Genomic DNA, 19,963 nt, shown 5'->3' with positions numbered 1-19,963 from the left:
AGGCCCCGTTTCATTCCCTGCTGCACCCTCGCTGGGCGCCAGGCCCCGTTTCATTCCCTGCTGCACCCTCGCTGGGCGCCAGGCCCCGTTTCATTCCCTGCTGCACCCGCACTGGGCGCCAGGCCCCGTTTCATTCCCTGCTGCACCCTCGCTGGGCGCCAGGCCCCGTTTCATTCCCTGCTGCACCCTCGCTGGGCGCCAGGCCCCGTTTCATTCCCTGCTGCACCCTCTCTGGGCGCCAGGCCCCGTTTCATTCCCTGCTGCACCCGCACTGGGCGCCAGGCCCCGTTTCATTCCCTGCTGCACCCTCGCTGGGCGCCAGGCCCCGTTTCATTCCCTGCTGCACCCTCGCTGGGCGCCAGGCCCCGTTTCATTCCCTGCTGCACCCTCGCTGGGCGCCAGGCCCCGTTTCATTCCCTGCTGCACCCTCGCTGGGCGCCAGGCCCCGTTTCATTCCCTGCTGCACCCTCGCTGGGCGCCAGGCCCCGTTTCATTCCCTGCTGCACCCTCGCTGGGCGCCAGGCCCCGTTTCATTCCCTGCTGCACCCTCTCTGGGCGCCAGGCCCCGTTTCATTCCCTGCTGCACCCTCTCTGGGCGCCAGGCCCCGTTTCATTCCCTGCTGCACCCTCGCTGGGCGCCAGGCCCCGTTTCATTCCCTGCTGCACCCTCGCTGGGCGCCAGGCCCCGTTTCATTCCCTGCTGCACCCTCGCTGGGCGCCAGGCCCCGTTTCATTCCCTGCTGCACCCTCGCTGGGCGCCAGGCCCCGTTTCATTCCCTGCTGCACCCTCGCTGGGCGCCAGGCCCCGTTTCATTCCCTGCTGCACCCTCGCTGGGCGCCAGGCCCCGTTTCATTCCCTGCTGCACCCTCGCTGGGCGCCAGGCCCCGTTTCATTCCCTGCTGCACCCTCGCTGGGCGCCAGGCCCCGTTTCATTCCCTGCTGCACCCTCGCTGGGCGCCAGGCCCCGTTTCATTCCCTGCTGCACCCTCCTGGGCGCCAGGCCGTTTCATTCCCTGCTGCACCCTCGCTGGGCGCCAGGCCCCGTTTCATTCCCTGCTGCACCCTCGCTGGGCACCAGGCCCCGTTTCATTCCCTGCTGCACCCTCCTGGGCGCCAGGCCGTTTCATTCCCTGCTGCACCCTCGCTGGGCGCCAGGCCCCGTTTCATTCCCTGCTGCACCCTCCTGGGCGCCAGGCCCCGTTTCATTCCCTGCTGCACCCTCCTGGGCGCCAGGCCGTTTCATTCCCTGCTGCACCCTCGCTGGGCGCCAGGCCCCGTTTCATTCCCTGCTGCACCCTCGCTGGGCGCCAGGCCCCGTTTCATTCCCTGCTGCACCCTCGCTGGGCGCCAGGCCCCGTTTCATTCCCTGCTGCACCCTCGCTGGGCGCCAGGCCCCGTTTCATTCCCTGCTGCACCCTCGCTGGGCGCCAGGCCCTGTTTCATTCACTGCTGCACCCGCGGTGCTGGGCGCCACGCCGGCCACCAGGACGCGCTCGGCGAATGTCTGACAGAAGGAGCACTGGCTTACTCTTGCTGGACGTCCCTGGAACACTGAGGCACCATCACATACAAAGTGGCCACACACGAGGGAGCGATCGCCTTCAATGAGAGGGCAGCACCGTGCCCACAGGTACAGCTACATGACAAGATGTCCCACCTCACCAGTCAGCAGGGAAACCAGGCCGCTTCCCGCCTGTGAGAATGGCCACCGGCCAACAGACGAGAGGGAACAGTGCCGGCAACGATGGGGAAAAGGAAACCCTCGTGCACTGTTGGTGGGATATTAACTGGTGCAGCCACTGAGGAAAACATACGGAGGTTCTTGAAAAAATTAAAAGCAGAACTACGCTATGATCCAGCAACCTCACTTCTGGGTGTCCATCCAAAGGAAATGAAAACACTATCTCAGAGGGATATCTGAACCCCATGTTCACTGCAGCATTGTTCACAATAGCCAAGACACGGAAACACCTGCGTCCACGGGTGCATGAGTCTATAGAGAAAATGAGGCAATATGTCTTTATTGGTTCAGAGAGAGGGAGGAAGAGGGACAGGCAGAGAGGAACATCAATGATGAGAGTCATTGATCGGCTGCCTCCTGCACGCCCCCTGCTGGGGATCAAGCCCACAACGCAGGTGTGTGACCTGACTGGGACTCGAACCGCAATCTCCTGCATCATAGGTCGATGCTCAACCGCTGAGCCACACTGGCCGGGCAAGACAGTGAATATTAAATGTTCTCACCACACAGAAAAAAGGTAATTCCATGAGGTGATGAAGGCATTAACTAACCTGGTTATAGCAACCATCCTGCAATAAATACATGTATCAAAGCACACTGTACACCTTAAACTTAATGTTATGTGTCACTTATATCTCAATAAAGCTGCAAAAATACATAAGTAAATAATACACATTAAAATTTGTAAGATGGGTCACCAGACAGGACGCCCTCATGAGCGTGTGATTTCTTCACAGAGGCCCTAAGGAAGTCATCCTTTCCTTTAGAGATTTCATGTGCCGTGATCACAGCTCCGGGGCCCCAGCTAGGCTTCCGATGGCGGCCTCGTCCAGCCTGTCCTCACACCCACACCTAGCGCAGCATCTGGCAGAGAACAGGCCCGCGGCAGTGAGACGTCTGTGAATGGTGGTTATTAAAGAGGTTATTCTGTGGGGTAGAGAGAGAAGAGTTCCTCCTATTTGTTTATAATAAATGTGTGCTCCTTTTATAATTAAAATTATTTTTGGATAAGCGCTATCCAAGAATAACTGGTATGCGTGGCGTAACAGTAGTTTCTGCTTTCTTTGCAAAGGAGGCGGTTTCACCCTGGGCCAGCCCGCGTGTGAGATCCAGCTCGTTTCCAGTCAAATCTGCGCGCTCACAGCAGAGCAGGGAGAGCCGAGCACATTTTATTTGTTAATGTGCTTTCAACCCTTTACTGAGTAGGTGCTCTATAAAATATTCAGAAATCAGAGATTATTAAACAGCTTCAAATCAAGAAGACAAATAGAGAACATTCCAACATTTATATCAGAATGATTGTCCTTTTAGCTGTAAATTCGCCAATTAGAGGGGGAATCGATTTTCTTTTCCAATGTGAAGTTATTTCACCAATCAGACTTGTTTTTAGAGTGATGTACACAGGAATCAGACGATTTATTTTCCAAGGTTGTTCAGATGCCCTTATATCCAAAAAAAAAAAAAAAAAAAAGCTTTCTCCCAAATCTGTGCTCTCCGTGTGCGGAAAAGCGCTTGTAATACAGTGTCGCCTTCGCATGCTGTTTCCATGCCCGAAAGTTTCTCCTGCAACAGTGTCAAAAGCACGAGCATCTCTCCAGCTGGTAAAGAGAGCGCTCGTGCATGGTGATTATTCAGGACTTCTGCCAAATGTCACCTGAGCTGCGCCTGTCCTGCAGGCGCTAAACCCGGAGTGCGCGTCGCAGCGGTCAGGAGGCGGCGGGGCTGGCGCGGGGCTGGCGCGGGGCTGGCGCGGGGAGTGCTAGCTACCTCAGCACCGGCTCCAACCGAACACGGAGACCTGCGGGCACCTGCCACCTGCTTCGAAGAATAAATGTGGCAGACCGGCGCCCTGGGGGATGTCGCCACACTCGGGGCTTCACGTCCACCCATCTCCGCGAGAACGTCAGAGCCCTGCCCTCTGCTGGGCTTCCCTGAGGGCCCAGGGCTTCCGAGTGGAAAGTGAGCAAGAGGCAAAAAAATCTCAAACAAAAGCAGCAATCTGTGCCTGGGTCTCCCAAATATACTGATTGTTCATCTCCAGGGCAGTGACGGGCAATGAGCTGCGCAATCGCACTTGACGGAGAAGTTTACGCTGCGCCCCTGAATCTCTTCAAGGGGAAAAACGAGCTCTGGTCAGATCTGCTCGGGCTGGGCAGGGCGGGGGGACGGGGAGACGGCGTCTGGAAAACTCGACTGACCTGTAAGCGTGGTACGGGAGAGGGGACCGTCCTAGCTGGGTGTGCCTGCACGGCACACCCAAAGCGCTGAGAGAAGGTTCCGGAACTAAAGCAAACTAGGCAAATGTACACAGCAGAGGTCTCAGGAGGCCCGGTCAAAGGACCAGCATCTGGCAAGTGTGCTGCTTGCTGAGGGACAACTTCCTCGTGGTCTGGGCTTAGGTAACACGGGTGATACCCTGACAAGACCACACCCCGCGGTTTCAGGGAGCCCTGGTTATGAAGTTTCCCTTTTCTTCCTCGGCTCCACAGAAGGTGATTAAGAACGAGGCTCCCTCCTCAGCTGGAGGCTGGGCTTGGGTGGGGAACACACGATACAAGGTACAGCTGATGTGCTGCAGAGCTGCCTGAAACCTGCACCATTACACTAACCAACGTCACCCCAAAAAAGCCAAGAAAAACAAGAACTAGGCTAACTGCCTGTAGAATGGTAATAATTAGCCTTTTCAGAAATCTCTAGGGTTTGGAAGTAAGAAGATCTGAGTGTGACTCCTGAATCCTCTATTTTCCAGTCTGGTACCAAGGTTTCGGGTTCATCCCAGGTCAGGGCATGCACAAGAATCAACCAATAAATGCATAAATAAATGGATAACAAACCGATGTTTCTCTCTCTCTCTTTTCTTTCTCTCCCTTCCTCTCTCTCAATCAATAAATAAAAATAAAAAATAATAATATTCCCTAGTTTATATGATCACCGAGTGGCTTAAATGAGACAGTGGGTATAAAATGCTTAGTACAGTGATTTTCATTTAGTAAGGATTCCATAAATAAAATTAGTGATTATTTCATTTTTCTCTATACGTCTTTATTGATTTCAGAGAGAGGAAGGGAGCGGGACAGAGCGAGAGAGAAACATCACTGATGAGAGTTGTCATCGATCAGCTGCCTCCTGCAGCCCCCCACTGGGGATTGAGCCACAACCCGGGCATGTTCCCCGACCAGGAATTGAACCGCGATCTCCTGGATCCTAGGTCGATGCTCAACCGCTGAGCCACACGGGCCAGATTATTAGTGATTATTTTCAATGGCGGGTACGCCTACAAGAGCAGAGTCTCTCAATCGAATAACTGGACCTGATGATTCTCTGTTGTGAAGGACTGTTCATGAGCGTAGGTTACAGCATCTCCGGCCCCTCTATCCACAGATGCCAGGAGGGACAAGCAAAAACGTCTGCAGACATTGCAAATGTCCCTGGGAGCTGTCGCCCTGGTTGAGAGCCAGTGTTCAGTATCTCAGCACCTTTCTGAATGATACTGCTAATCACGGTCAGTGGCTTCGCCCACTTGCTTTCAGCAATTATTAAATGTTGTATTGGACACATTTTGTTAGTTTGTTCGTTTTTAAACCTCACATTCATTCCCTTTCTGATGGCATCAGTGCCCCCTTCCTGCTTTGGGAGAGCTGTCCCCCTCCAGTTCACACCCTGTGGGCTTTGCACAAAGCGCTCGGTGCAGGGCCTGACACGCTGTAAATGTCATGGTCAACATATGGCAGAAATTCATCTCTTCCAGGGGCTGATGGTATGAGAACATCCCAAAGCTCCTAGAAGCCAGCAGGTGGAGCCACAGTGAAGCCACCCTAGAAGAAATAGGACCGAGGTGACACCGAGGGTCCTCGTTGACCCTGAATGAAGCCAAGCCTGAGTCACCCCCGTTCCCTGGGCTTCGGGTGTGAGCCAACGAATTTCTGTCTTGCTCATGTCAGTTGGGGCTGATACAACCGCCCACTCCATGCCAGCATTAAGACATGTGTTTGTACATGTACTAACCTCCATGGCAACCCTGTGAGATACGTATTATATTACACCCATGTTACAGGTGGCCTGTGGAAGCTCAGGAGGTGAGCGGCTCACTCAAGGTCCCACAGCCGGTATACGGCAGAACTATAATTTAACTTAGTTTTATCCAGCTCCCAGCCCAGTTCATCACAGCGCCCGCTGTGGGTCTCAGTGGGGTGGGGTGGGGGCCACTGTATGGGAACAACACTCAGCTCCACCTACAGCAGAGGCTCCAGATGAGAAGTTGCCCCAAGGTCCTTGACAACATTCCCAGGGTCCCCAACAGAAATACTGGCTGTTGGACATGTGAAAATGATTCGCCTAGAGGGATGTAGCTCCTCTTCATTTAGCGATGTGAGACAGGGAGGAAATTATATTACTTAATACAAAACTGCCTTGTTTTGAACACATCCAAAAAGGGGCCCAGGAAAAAATTACTTTCACTAATAAAGCAAGGAGATATGAAACCTTCACGCTTCGGGGAACACGAATGACCTTATCCTGAGCATCTTGATGGTAACTATAAAAATCCATCTTCATTTGAGTTTCAGGAAAAACATAAAATAGTAATATAACCTTGTGCTTAACACTGCCTGCATCCTGCAAAGCCAGACCTGCTCCAAAAGGGATCATAATAAAATACCAGAGATGCGATGTGGGAGAAGCCCAGCACCTTCCAGGTCATCTGCATGCATTTCGGCTTTTACCCTGCAAGGAAGTTACTCCCTGGGTAAACGTACGCGGGAAGGTAAGCACTGTGTCCGAGGTCAACAGCTAACACAGAGCAGAGATTAGAACCCAGGGTCTCTGACTCCTGAACCCGTGTCCCTCCACAGCCACGCTGGCTGAGAAATGAGTGAGATCCTAAGGACACAATCCCAATACTTGTCCTAGTGACCGTTCAGTCTCCAGTTTGCACCAGCCCCACGAAGCATGGCACTGAATACAAATGCCCTTCAAACCCAAAGAACAGTCTACGTCCCTGCACTATTTGAGACACAACACCGTGTGGAATGGGTCGTGGGTATTATAGTCACCTCCGTGCTGGAGTTCTTGGAAGAAGTGCCCGAAAGGTCAGACCATGAGGAGGCCAAGGTCATGGAGCCAAAACTCTTTCATTTTCCAAGACAGCGTTTCATAGCTTTTGGTCAAAGAGCATTGGATAATTCTGAAATTTATGTCCCCAATACATCCACAGTTTTTATCCACCATTTCTTTCACCTGAACTATTTCAGTATCTCTCCAGGTCTACATCTGTGCCCTGAATCCTGTTGTTCACAAATGAGGATCATGACTGGGCACCTGTGAGCGAGCGCGCACACACACACACACACACACACACACACATACACACACACGTACCTGCTTTAAAACCTCTACGGTTTCCTCCATGACTTAGGAGGAAAATAAAAGTCTATATAAAGCAATCTTAGGGCCTCAGAAGTTCAACCAGGTCTCAATATGAGTAAGTGAATCTTGAGGAAGATATTAGTAGTAAAACTTGCAATATTAAGATAATTTCAAAAAAAATTTCAAATAGTCTTGAGGTACTATGAAGGTTTACTAAGGTTTTAGCCTTCAGAAATGATGATTTAAAAAGCATACAACTTGTCCTATTCCTATTTCCTATAGATAACAAATAGCAATTGAGAAATATTCGTGTTTGAATAAGTGCTGCCCGAAATGGGCCCCAAATGCCCTAATCAATGCAGAATTCTCCTGTGTGCCAATATGAAATAACAGCAGGAAGGATATGGGTTTGAGGTCAATAGAAAAGTCTATTATAAAACATTTTTATACTTTCATTTCACTGGTTACTATTAATACATAAATAATATCTGAGACCCAAACAGGAAAATATACCCACCTTCCCAAACAAAGTCTTATTTTCCTATATAGCAATTTTCCCGTTAGGATAATAAATAAGTAATTCTGACAGCAGAAGAACATTGCTCTGAAGACTGAAGTGTTATTTTTTAATGTGAGGACCTTTGCAGTCTCCAGGAGATTCACTGGCTCCTTTATGGCATCTCAGTGCTGTACATGAAATTATACTCTACCTGAGATTCACTTTCAGAACTCAAAAATAAATGGACCAGAGAAGAGCTGTATGGGAAAGAAGAATTTTAAAACTTCCTAGAATGTTGGTAAGAGCATCAAAGTGATATTTCTGAAAAGCAAATTTTATATAATTGGGCTTCGCTTAGAATGGGATTAACAGACTGATTAGAGTGGAGCATCACTGTCATGTATCCAGGTGGATCTGGGTTTACTCTCCTGTGTCAAGTATATTCCTGTCCACCTGGACACACAGTTACTTTTTAAGTAACAACTTGTTTTCAACTGGAATGCAACGTCAGGCCATATACAGGACTTGTATTTCTTAAAATGTAATCATTTAAATTTCTAAAATATAAAATTAATATGCAGTGTTTCAAAACTAGGGCCTACATTTAAGGAAGGAAGGGTGGGGGGCGAAGGAAATGAAACACCGATGAGATGAGACTAATCTCTCTGTAGCTAACGATGGACGCAAATGCTGGGGTGCCATTTGCTCTGTCCCGGATTAACTTCGGAAAGGAAAGGGGGGGCTCTGAAAGCGCTTGCTGGGCGTTCCAATGAGCGCGTTCTAGAATCAACCTCTTCCAGTATTAGCGTCATTCGCTTCCGTGTGCGAAAAACAGGTGGAACTCAACCAGCTACAACTCCAGAAAATGTCAGTGGCCTCGTATGGATAGTGGACCGCAGTCAGCTCAGGCGAGGAAACCTACGTAGAATAACACGGGAGCTTCCCAAAGCCCAGGAGCTAGCCTCTGCTCAGCCTGGCCCAGTACATGACACATTTTTACCGAGTTCAACCTCAGTCTGGGGGATGAAATCAAACCACGTCACAGAAATTCATATGGGACTCACGAAACATGAGAGTGGCCCGTGGGAAAGCAAGCCACGCTTAGCACATGGGTGTTTCCCGGCCTGGCCCTAACACTGCAGGTCACGGCTCCGTGCATCAGCCCAAGCGCGGGGCAAGGGGCCTCCCAGGGAAACCCAGGCCTCGGGCGACGGGCGCCTGGCGGAAAACGTGGGCAAACCACCGCGACTCACCTCCCGGCCTCAAAAGTGAACCAAGCAGCATCTCGTCCGTACCGCCGCAGGGCGCTTAGCGGCCAAGAGATGAGTTTGACTCTGGGATTCTGGACGTCCCAAAGGCAGATGTGCTCATATGTAATCTGCAAGGCACATTCGCCATGGACATCTAAGTTAGGAGATGGCATCAAATACACATTGAATCTCTCTGGGAGAAAAACAAAAGGTTAGTCTAAAATGCCCAGAAATAAAACATCAAAGACATCGCAGGAACAAAGAGGCATTTCAAAATAATTCAAGCTTGTCGTCTAGCTTTTGACTGAATACTCGGGAAGATCAACCCTTCTCATCACTGAACAGCCCCAGAAAATGGTGTTTAAAACGAAGACCGTATTAAATCACATAGTAATGAGACAGCCTGGCTGACAACATACACTAAACACTGTTTCAATGAGCAAAGACCATTTTTAGAATTTTTAAATTTGCATAATAGAAGAGTGTATGCCAATAAAAGGCTAAAGCGATGAAACCATTAAAAACATTTTTTCCCTGCCAAGTGCATATTCACGACACCCACACTTTTGTGTTCACAGGAGATGCAGGTGCGAAACAACTGTCACGTGGTTTAATGATGTTACAGTTGTATCGATCGACTTATCATTTTCATAACTAGATGAATATACAATTGTATCCCAGGCTGTTTAAATGAAACTCAACCCTAATACCAGGCACCTAGCGGACCAGCAGTTTGGGAAAATGCCAATGGATACATTTGAACTAGTTTTAACAGTGAGCTGTCTTCAGCCATATACCGGAAAGAATATTCATTTGCTTGTAGGGATGACTGTTAAAAAATTTAAGATTACTCAAAATACAGCTCTTGGCTTATTACTGCAACCAAATTTTTGTCCCTACAGGCACAATCATGATATTTCTATTATATTTTTAGAAATCTCATTAATTTAAGAAGTTACAGAGTCAAAAATCTTTAAGTGAAATAGGAACAAAAACATCATGACTGCGGCAAACACATTTTTACCCACCCGTCGCTACGGTGGATTGCGCACGTCTGACAAAGCAGGGGCACTAATAGTACTGACGTCATTCTTGTTAGTTATTTTATAGTAGAGATGTCATGAGAATTTTCATAGATTTTAGTTGAATTTAGTGAGTAGGAGTGTCAGGGTTGCGCTTGTGAAATGCATTCACGCGTCTATTATTCAAGCTTTCTGAGTTATTCCAAACTCCTCTAACCAGATATTTGCTGGAACAACTAAGAAAGACAGTCATCATTAACTAGAAAGTAAGAGAGACCGTGAGCAGTCTATTTGCTTAAAGGTTCTTTTATGACGACCTAGCTTGAGAATGACAACAGCAACAGTGCTGAGAGTGACCATTTCTACCACAATTACTCGGAGTCATGCACATTCATCTTGTAAAGTGCCTTGAAAAACCGAATTGAGTTTCATAATGATCCCTGATACTTAGCTACCAAAGGATGTGTTCTCATTCCTATTTGACAGGAGAGGAAACTGAGGCACAGCCAATTCCTGAACTCAGCCGGTAGCACCATCAGGGTGCAGCGTCACAAATATAGACGTGTGAGAAACAGGTGCTGATGGGAGCGCCCTACATTTAAAAACAGCCCGAACCTGCCATGTTCTCTTCGCTCTGTTTGGCTTCAAGCACATCTGTCTGTGAGGCACAGGATGGTGGATCCTCCAGCCCAGGTGCATCCCGACTTAGCGACCCACAGAAAGGGGCCTGGCACTGGCCTGGCTGCGTGGCCCTGACGCGTGGCCACCTCTCTGCAGCTCACCTTCCTTGTCTACATGAGGCTCCTTCCAATTAGCCTGCGCTTCTAAGTCTGCAGCAAAGGTGAACCGCAGCAGGCCCGGGCCTCCCGAGTAGCCCTAGACTGCGACTGCGTCATGAAGACGTAGGTCCCATGGGAACGGGGGGTGCCGTTTACGGACAGCTGGAGTGTGCGCCCAGGGAGAGCCACAGGCCCACACTGCCTCTGCCTGGCTCCTAGCTGAGCCAGGTGACCCGCAGCCTCTGGGGTGTGGCAGAGCCGCAGGGATCAATGCAATCGGCTAACGCGGAACCCCGGGGTCCGATCGGCCCTGTCGCGGGGCTCGGCCACTTGAAGACAAAGAAGTGATCCTCACCTCTGGGCTTGTGCTGTAAACCAACACTGACTTTTTTGGCTGAAGTGTTCATGACTATTTCGGTGATTATTACTTAAAGTGATTTATTCCCAGGTTGAATGCTGAGCTCCAAGAGTTGGCTCAAGTGTTTCAGTAGAAGGGGAAAAATATCACAGATTTAGATGGGTTTCAACTCGGTGAAGTAGTCATAAAGTTTGGATTCTATTAAAAAACATCGGGAGGCTTTCAATAAAAATTTTAAGTGATAAAGTCAAGACACAAACGCAGGTCGCTGTTTTTTCTCTGTACATTCTAAATACAGGCCCGAAAACATGGCCTGGAATCGAACACCAGCTACTGGAACTGGAGTAAGAGCTTAAGCTCTTCGAAGCCTGAGTTTCCTCATCTGTAAAATGGGAGAGTAACAGCTGCTACGTCCTAGGGCTGCTGGGAAAACCAAGTCATCTCACGCATCTTCCACAAAAACAAGCACAGAGCAGGCTCCCCCAATTTCTAGCTGATGTTATTAGCGTAGATATATTTATATTATGCATCAAAAACATATTAAGAAAATACACTGAAATATTAACACAGGTTTTAGGGGAAATAGAAGGTTATTTTTGCTTCTACATATACATATTTTTTATAACTTCAAAAATTTTACATAATCAAGATATATTATGTTTTATTATATGGGAACGAAACAATTATATACAAGAGCAGAGGAGAGGATTTCTCTACGTACCACTCTGTTCTCTCTCAACCCCCGTAGCCAGTAAGTCGGGCTCTCCGAGGCTGATGTCATTGATCCGAGTCCCTACGCACTCCACCTGGAGCACTTTGCACCACTCATCAGCCTCGAGATCTGCGGGAATGTCCAAAAATGACCCTGTGAGCCCAGCGCCCGCTTCAAAGCCGAGGCCAAAGCCCTCCCTGCCTCCCACGAACCTGAGTCACAGGCAAAGGTCTTGGAGGTCTCGTCACTGAAGTAGATCCCGATGGCATGCTTTTTGGTGCTCTTGGGCAACCGGGCCACACTCTTCACGTTGTTGAGTTCCGTCACCTGAAAAAGGCCAATCACAGGTCTGATCACAGTCCCCGAGGGGATGCTTCCCATCAGCACCGCCAAACTGGGGCGGGGGCAGGGCGAGGGACGAACACAGAGGGACAGAAAAGGGCATTCAAATGGCGCGACTGACTTAGTGTTACCCTTACGGCACAGCAAGGAAGGCTAACAAAGTACCTTCTTCATAGAGGTAGGAAGCTTGTTTAAGTGTTTTTTTTAACCCCCCAAAGGCTCTACCTTCCCCACTGTTCCCATGTCCATCTCCATCGCTGTGGATAGACAGCCTTTCAAATACTCCTGGTGGATGCATCTTAAACACGCGGACCCCGAGGAAGGAGACGGAAAGCTGGTCCCATCCACACTACGTTACCTCGCCCCTTGCCAGCCAGGGATGGAGCGTCCGGACGCGCAAAGACGTCCTCTGTCCCAGCGCACAGAGCTGGTCTGTGGAAGGCTTCCCACTCTCTGGGGCCCCCCAGCTTCTCGGTGGCCGTGGGGCCTCTTAGGTGGAGAACACTGTGCTGATGTCACCCTGCTCCTACCAGCAGGGAGAGCTTTCCCCTTACACAGTCTCTCTCCTTCCTCCGCCCATGATTTTTGGTCCCTTTACCACTGTTATAAACCCCTCCCCTCCCACATAGGACACTGCTATTGTTTCCAAACCCGAGGTCCCTCCTTCGCTTCTACCCAGGCCCCTGCTGCTGCCGGGGGAGTGAGAAGTGGGTCCTGGCCGAGAGGAGGTTTACGCGGCGTCAGGGTGGAGTGCGCTCAAGAGGAATAACCTTCCCACTGCCAAGCGGAGCCGGCCCTTCCTACCGCTCCCACGTGTCACGCAGAAGACAGTGCCTGCCACCGACTGTGCCTTCAGTCATGGGGACCCTTGCTCCCACCTATCACCTAAATTCCATAAACGCCTGGCTCGGGAAGCGGGCGAGGAGAGAGAGACGCCCTCCACGAGCACGCTAACCTAATTATTTCATCTCCTTGCTTCTTTGCCTCCACTGGCTCTCTTTATAGTATGAATGCAAATTGCTTAACATGAAATATCATAGAAGTTGCTATAGACCGAACGCTTGTGCCTCCCCCGTGATTCAAACGTCCAATCGCCCCCTCCCCTCCCTGCCAGGGTGACCGTATTAAGAGGCGGGGCCTCTGAGAAGAGCTTAGGTCCCGAGGGTGGAGCCTCGTACAGGGGATTGGCGCCCTTATAACGGAGGCCGCGCAGAGCTCCCCCATCCCTCTGCCCGTGAGGACACAGCAAGAAGGAGCCGACTACGAACCAGAGGGCGAGTTATCACCAGACACTCGGTCTGGCAGTGCCTTGACCTTGGACTTTCCAGGCTCCGGAACTGTGAGAAATAAACTTCTGTGGCCGACAAGCGGCCCAGCGTAGGGCATTCTGTTACAGCGGCCCAAAGGGCCGAGACGCCAGTGTTCCCCTAAAGTTCGCCAAACCACTCTCTTCAGGGCTCCACACCACCTGTCTTATTCTCGAACTACACCGAGGCCCTCAGTTCACGGGTGAAACCGCTTACATCTGATCCATTCCTGAGCCGCTGCCCCAGGACGAGCCTCTGTCACCTCCAACGACGTACTGGTCTCTCCACTCCCGTCTTAACCCCATTATTTCACTGTCAACACAACGTCTAGATGGTCTTTCCAAAACGCAAGCCTGTTCCGAGCATTTCTACGCATAAAACTTCAGTGACTTCCCACGGCACTTGGGACCAAAGCCCACCTCCTTCGAATGGCCATCAGGACCCTCCGGGACCTTCCCGCGGCTATCTCACCAGCCTCCCCGGACACCTTCGCCCTGTGTCCTGTCCCAGACGCACTGGCCTTTATTTAGTCCCCAGAAGGGACCGCGATTCTCCTGGCACAGAGCCGTCCCCTCTCCTTTACTTTGCTCCCACTCACCCTACGGGACTCAGTTTAAGTCTCAGTTACCTGCAGAGCCCTAAAGGACAACCCCCCGCCCCCATTCCCATCTAATCAGGTCTCGAGGCTCTACCATCAACGACATCTCTGCCCTCACAGCCCGATGGCTACGCGGGTTTGGGCCCACCGCCTGTCCTGCCTGTGGAGTGAAAGCTCCACAGAGTAGGGACCATATATAGTTTGGTCACCACCGTGTCCCCTGGATCTGGCACAGAGCCTGCCACACGGGAAACTCAATCCAGCTCCCAGCTAGACAGGAGTCACCATCAATGGTGACTCAGCCAAGGAAAACAGTCGTCTGAGGGTCAGCACTGGCACAGCCCGCGGCTGAGGCTGTTCTCACTCGGGACGTCTCGTCTGATCCTCACGAGCACCCGGCGAGGCAGATCTTATCATCGGTATCTTCACGACGAAGAAACTGAGGCTGAGAAAGGTGAACGTCACGAGTCCAAGTTCACAGCTAAACAACGGCAGAGCCAAGTTTGGAAGGAGGCCAACCGACCCCGACGCCTCTGCCCTTCAGCCGCCTGAAGGAAACGCTAGTGACTGACCCTAAAAGCTTCCAGCACAGAGCATCTCCCGCCCCGAGGCCATCTCCTCCGTGAGGGCCCCCTTCTTTTCCTGGGGAGCAGGAGGATGATATGAGCGCCCCAGGCTTTATTCTGAACCACCACCGAGTCGTTACACAAGAGCAGTCTGCCCTGGTCTGAAACAGCAGCGGCTCTGACGTAGGTCATTTCCTTACACATCCAAAGAGGAAGAAATAAGTCACCTGAGGGTCAGGGAATGGGGGGAGAGGTGCACGAGTCAAAGCACAATTACCCATTTTAGAAACCAGTGTAGATGCTAACCACCCAGCCCCCGCTCGGGGGGGGGGGAGCGAGTGCTCACAGAGCTGATGGCTTACATTTTATGTGCCCAAGGACTATCGGGTTCTAAAGCAACAGTTTGTGTCCCCAAATCAAAGCTCTATCTGCCCAGCCGGGCCTGGCTCAGCGGTTGAGCATCGACCTAGGATCTTGGAGATCGGGGTTCAATTCCCTGTCAGGGAGCTTGCCCGGGTCATGGGCTCGATCCCCAGCAGGGGGCGTGCAGGAGGCAGCCGATTAATGACTCTCATCATTGATGTTTCTCTCTCTCTCCCTCTCCCTTCCTCTCTCTGAAATTAATAAAGACATTTAAAAAAAAAAAGCTCTATCTCAGTGAGCACATGCGTGCACATACCTACAACCCCCACCACACACACATATTTGTTACTTTAAAAACATTGCAACCTACCTTAATCCACGAATCTTCCTCAAAATACGTAATAAGGAAGCGATCATTACAAGAACACTGGCAGATATAAGTCACGTAAAATTTTTATAAGACAGATTTAAAACCACCATCACTCCCTTTTGTCAATGAGAACACCAAGGCAGGATGTATTTTTTAATATTCCTTTTACAAAGAAATGATCTGCACCAAAAGAATTACTTTTAAAGTAAACAGAGACTTGATACGGCCTCAGAGTCCCATTGAATCCGAGTATTATTTTAAACGGCGCTACATAAGTGACTGTGGGTCCCCACTGCTCCCGCAGAGGGAGGGGACACAGGACCGGGGACACGCACAATAACTCTTTCAATTCACCGTCCACTTGAGTTTCTTGTCATTTCCTTATGTCGCAGATCAACCAGCAGTTATTTCCTCCCAAGCTCAGACCTGTTTTAGGAAAACTCCCTCCTGAGCCTCTGCAGTTATAGATTTTAATTTTCTCTCAAAGGGTAAGAGCAGACACACCATAAGCTCTACATGCATCATGACGTCTTTTATACGGACTCACACCTAAAACGCACAAGTGTCTTTGAGGCCCAGCCACCACTGTTCTAGAACCACATTCCCTCTTCATGAGCCTCCCTCATGCCGGCCGGCGTGGCTCAGTGGTCGAGTGTCGACCCATGGTCCGGGAGATGGCTGTCCGGTCCTCAGTCAGGGCACTCGCCCGGGGAGCCGGCTTTATCCCCGGTCGGGGGCCTGCAGGAGGCAGCCACTCAATGACTCTCGTCACGTATGTTTCTCCCTTGGGTGCATTCACTCATTCATTCATCAAAATTTTAAGTTCATGGTTCAAAAAAAAACAATCCAGGTGACAACCAACAGACCTAAAGGTCATGGGGTCACCCAGAACCACCCTCGTTTGCTTGACGCAAACATGACAACAGATTTCTATACAAACTTGGTAAAGATTCGGTTCCCACGGGAAGTCCCAAAGGGCACATCTGCACAGGACCATTTGTTTTTTGGATTGTTTTGTTTTTTGTCTTTTCGCCCATTTCACAGTTGCATTTCCTAAGAAAGACAATAAAGACAAATTTCAAGCCCCATGACCAAAATCTAAAATATGTCTGTGAATTATGATTTAGAGACAAAAGCACGGTTCCAAGAAAGGTCTGAAGTAAGATCCGGTTACAAACTTTCATTACTAACAGGGGAGTTCGGGTAGTTAGCAGAAAACAAAGTGCCCTTTTGTTATTAAAAACGGTGTATAGATAAAGTTAAATATTCCCCCCCCTCCCCTTCCATATAATCTCCATGCCAAAACAATAGCAGACCAAGTCAGAAAAGCCAAGTAACTTCTGTTTATGTCCTGGCTGCCAGTGGCTGGTTACTTTTCCAAATAAATCTGGGATCCCTCAGATGTGTAACTTTCCTTTTTCCTTTCCAAGATATATTGACGCTCACTGAGTTCAGCCACACTATCAAACAAGACCAGAAGCCTCTCTATGGCTTACTGAAAATGTCAATATTAGGACCTTTGAAATACTTGATTTCCTCCAGAAATTGAGTGTGTACTTTCCAAAACCCAGGCCGGCTTCAGCTCTTAATCTGATTTTGCACATCCTGGGGTCAACGCTAACCCTGGACTAACTGAAAACGCACAGAAGATAGTGGCTCCCCGAAAAATCCGCTGATCAAAAGATCACGAACACCAGATAGGAAGTTCTTTGGTGCATAAGGCACGTTTCCGAACTTGGAGGCTGGAGGAGATTAAAGACGAGATTTGGCAAGACTGATTGTCTTTGTAGATTTTGGAGTTAGTTAAAATCAGAGCGGAGGCCAATTCTGCACCTCGCAGCAACCTTCCTTTCCTCCCCCAGACTGAATCAGCTGTTCACCATCACCCATTCCCTCTCAGCCCTTGAGGCTTTTTGCGGATGAGTCTGGACTTGGTCAAGCAACTTGCTTTGGCCAATAGACCAGGAGCTGACCTGCCGCGTCCAGAAAGGCGCCCGTGACGCGTGGGCAAAGGCCAGGGCCTCTCCTCTGAGCTTCAACCCTCCACGGAGCAGCAGCAGCCCCTCTTCCTTCCTGGATCTCGAATGTGCAGACAGATGGGTCGTTATGTTGACATTTGGGGAATTATTTCAGTCCCAACAAAAGCCTGGGTGGGTGTTTTTTTCCCCCTTCTGCTTGTTGCTCCAGGAATTTTGTGTTCATCATTTTCTTTTCCAAAATTTTATTTTGAAGATTGTCAAACACGGAGAAGCTGGGAGAATAGTGCCGCATTTTCCATGAGGGACTGGGGTGGGTTTCGGAATCCAGAGGGGTCCTGGAACCAACTGTACAATGGACATCGAGCGCCCAGAACAATTATTAACATTTTGCCTTTGTTTTATTTGCTTTCTCTCTCTGTGCACATGCAGGTGTGAGTGCTTGTGTGTGTGCCCACACACGTGTGCATAGGCACTTGGTTTGGGCTGAACTATCTAAACGGAAATTGCTGGCACAGACACACGTCATCCCTACCGCTTTCGCAAATAGCACTTACAAATAACAAGGTTCTCACACGTCACCCCAATTCCATTTTCACCGCTAAGAAAATAGGCTAGAATTTCTCGTCTCATCTAATTTCCACCCCGTAGTCAAGGTCCCCTGAAAGTCCCCAAATGTCTTTTAGAGCAGGGACCACACGGCTCCGCCACCACCCAATCCAGGATCCGACGACGGGCCTGATTCTGCGTCTCTTCTTATATCCGAGGCACTTTTCATTGAGAAGAGTCCCCACGTTTTGTAAGCGGTGCTACCGTTTTGGAAAGATCATGTCAGTGAACTGCTTCCAGCTCTGGACAGGTTCGCTTTTCCACGGGCCCCTAATTTCTCCAGCCCCTGTACGTCCTCCGAAGCGGAAGACGCCTCGAAAGGCCTGATGAGATTCAGTAACATTTTTGTTGAGGATGCTCTGGAGGGATGTCGGGGACTTCACGTGTCATCGCATCGGAAGACCCCCGGTGTCAGAGCACCCTGGCCCTGCCGAGGCTCGGTCTGGGCATTTCAGGGAGCCACCGTCTCTCTATCGCGTAAAAGAGCAACTCTCCTGCTGAGTTTTCAGTGACGCTCTGGCACCCCAGGAAAGCCCTGTTCAACCATCTTTCGGGGGCTGTCTTGGCTCCCACTGACGACTCCGCATTGAAGTAGTTGCGAGTGGACATGACCGTCATCTCCTCGCGGGCAGCGTTGCAGCAGGGACGCCAGCCCCTGATCACAGCCGGGGTCCGACTGCAGCCGGTCAGGAGCCGGAGGGAGCAGCCCGCTGAGCCTGGGCTCCGCTGAGGCTTCGCTCCCGGGCCCGTGCGGGGGCGTGGGCTGCTCTCTGCTTCCGAGGCTTTCCGGTGGCACCCGCAGAGCGCGTTATCAGGCTTCACGTCCTGCCCTTGAGTCCAGCACTTCCTCCGAGACGCCAGGCGGGTGGCGAGGGCCGCCAAACCGCCTCCCTGGGCCCAGCGGGAACGCCCAAGGCCACCATCGGGGCTGCGCTCTTCGAATCTGCAGGTGGCCCTGCCTGAAAAGCCGCCTGAAAACCTGGATTCACTCTTCTCCAGGCGCTGCAACTGCGCGACTTGTCCCGCACACGGGGAGTTCCGCTAAGGGACACGGGTCTCCCTCCCCGGCTGGAAGAGGGCTGCGCACGGACGGCCCACGCAGGGCCTGCAGGGTCCCCACGGCCTCTCTGTGACACGGCGGCCACCGCCTGCCGAGACGCGGCGTCCCGGACCACAGGCGGGCCCCCGCTTCCTTCCCTCCGGCTCGGGAAGCCCACCGCACTCAGCGGCCCGTAGGCCCAGCAGCAGCGCCACCGTGTCCGTCTCTGCCCAGACACACTCTTCCTTAGATTCCCGCAATCTCGGCTACTCGCACGCCGTCCTCCCAGTGACACCAGCCCTGGTCACTCCGTGGAAAACCGCCACTCTCTCCTCCCACGCTCTCTACCCGCCCCGCGGTCACTTGCTCCCCAGCGCTGAGCCGTGACACCACCACACTGCATCGTTCACTCGCATGCTCCCTTAGCGTCTGGCTTGCCCCCCTTAACAAGGATGGGGGTCGCCCGCTCTGTTTCAGCTGCACGTCTAGGGCCAGGGACGGTACCTCACAGCGCAGACCCCCCGTCAGCACACTTGAAATGGAAGCCTCACCTCCTGCGGTGACACTGGCATCACCTCCACTGCAAAGTGGGGAGACCGAGGCACAGCGAACTCACTAACACGCCCTGGGGTGGACAATCCGAACAGCGCAGAGGCAGGATGTGACTCCGGGCGGGCAGGCTCTTGGGCATGTGCCGGATGCTGGGTGCTGAGCACCTCACATCCACCCTGTTCTTTTAATTTCTCACGTTTCTAACCACCGGCACTATTCTGTGCCCACCGCACACATGAGGACGCTGAGGCCTACACAGGATCACACGTTCGCCCAGCTGGAAACAAGTGACCTGGGACTCGAACCCAGGTAACCCGACCACTCCTCACTAGGTCAGCATTGCCACCAAATGGTTATAGAGAAGAAACGGGAGAGGCCGCCGTCCGTGAGTCAGGCCTGTTATTCCTAAGGAGGGTGGCCAGGGTTTATGAGATGGGAAGACAAACTTCTAGGCAGAAGGAACTACACAGGCACAACCGAGGAACTGCAGTTTGGGACAGAAACGCAGAGCGCTG

General features: G+C 51.2%; 1 protein-coding gene across 1 annotated transcript in view; it reads right to left on the bottom strand.

Moving 5' to 3' along the window:
* Positions 1-19,963, bottom strand: part of DOK5 (docking protein 5) — a 125,443-nt gene that overhangs the window by 36,298 nt on the left and 69,182 nt on the right. Inside the window, exons 3-5 of the mRNA XM_087818640.1 lie at positions 11,939-12,053; positions 11,736-11,855; positions 8,859-9,048 (exon numbers count right to left, since the gene is read on the bottom strand). Coding sequence (XP_087674766.1) covers positions 8,859-9,048; positions 11,736-11,855; positions 11,939-12,053 — 425 coding nt within the window. The remainder of the gene's footprint in view (positions 1-8,858; positions 9,049-11,735; positions 11,856-11,938; positions 12,054-19,963) is intronic.

The sequence above is a fragment of the Miniopterus natalensis genome, chromosome 7 (genome assembly GCF_054644295.1).
Source record: "Miniopterus natalensis isolate mMinNat1 chromosome 7, mMinNat1.hap1, whole genome shotgun sequence".
Taxonomy (NCBI): domain Eukaryota; kingdom Metazoa; phylum Chordata; class Mammalia; order Chiroptera; family Miniopteridae; genus Miniopterus; species Miniopterus natalensis.
Note: the sequence above shows the minus strand (reverse complement) of the source record. Positions and strands in the feature narration are given on the sequence as shown.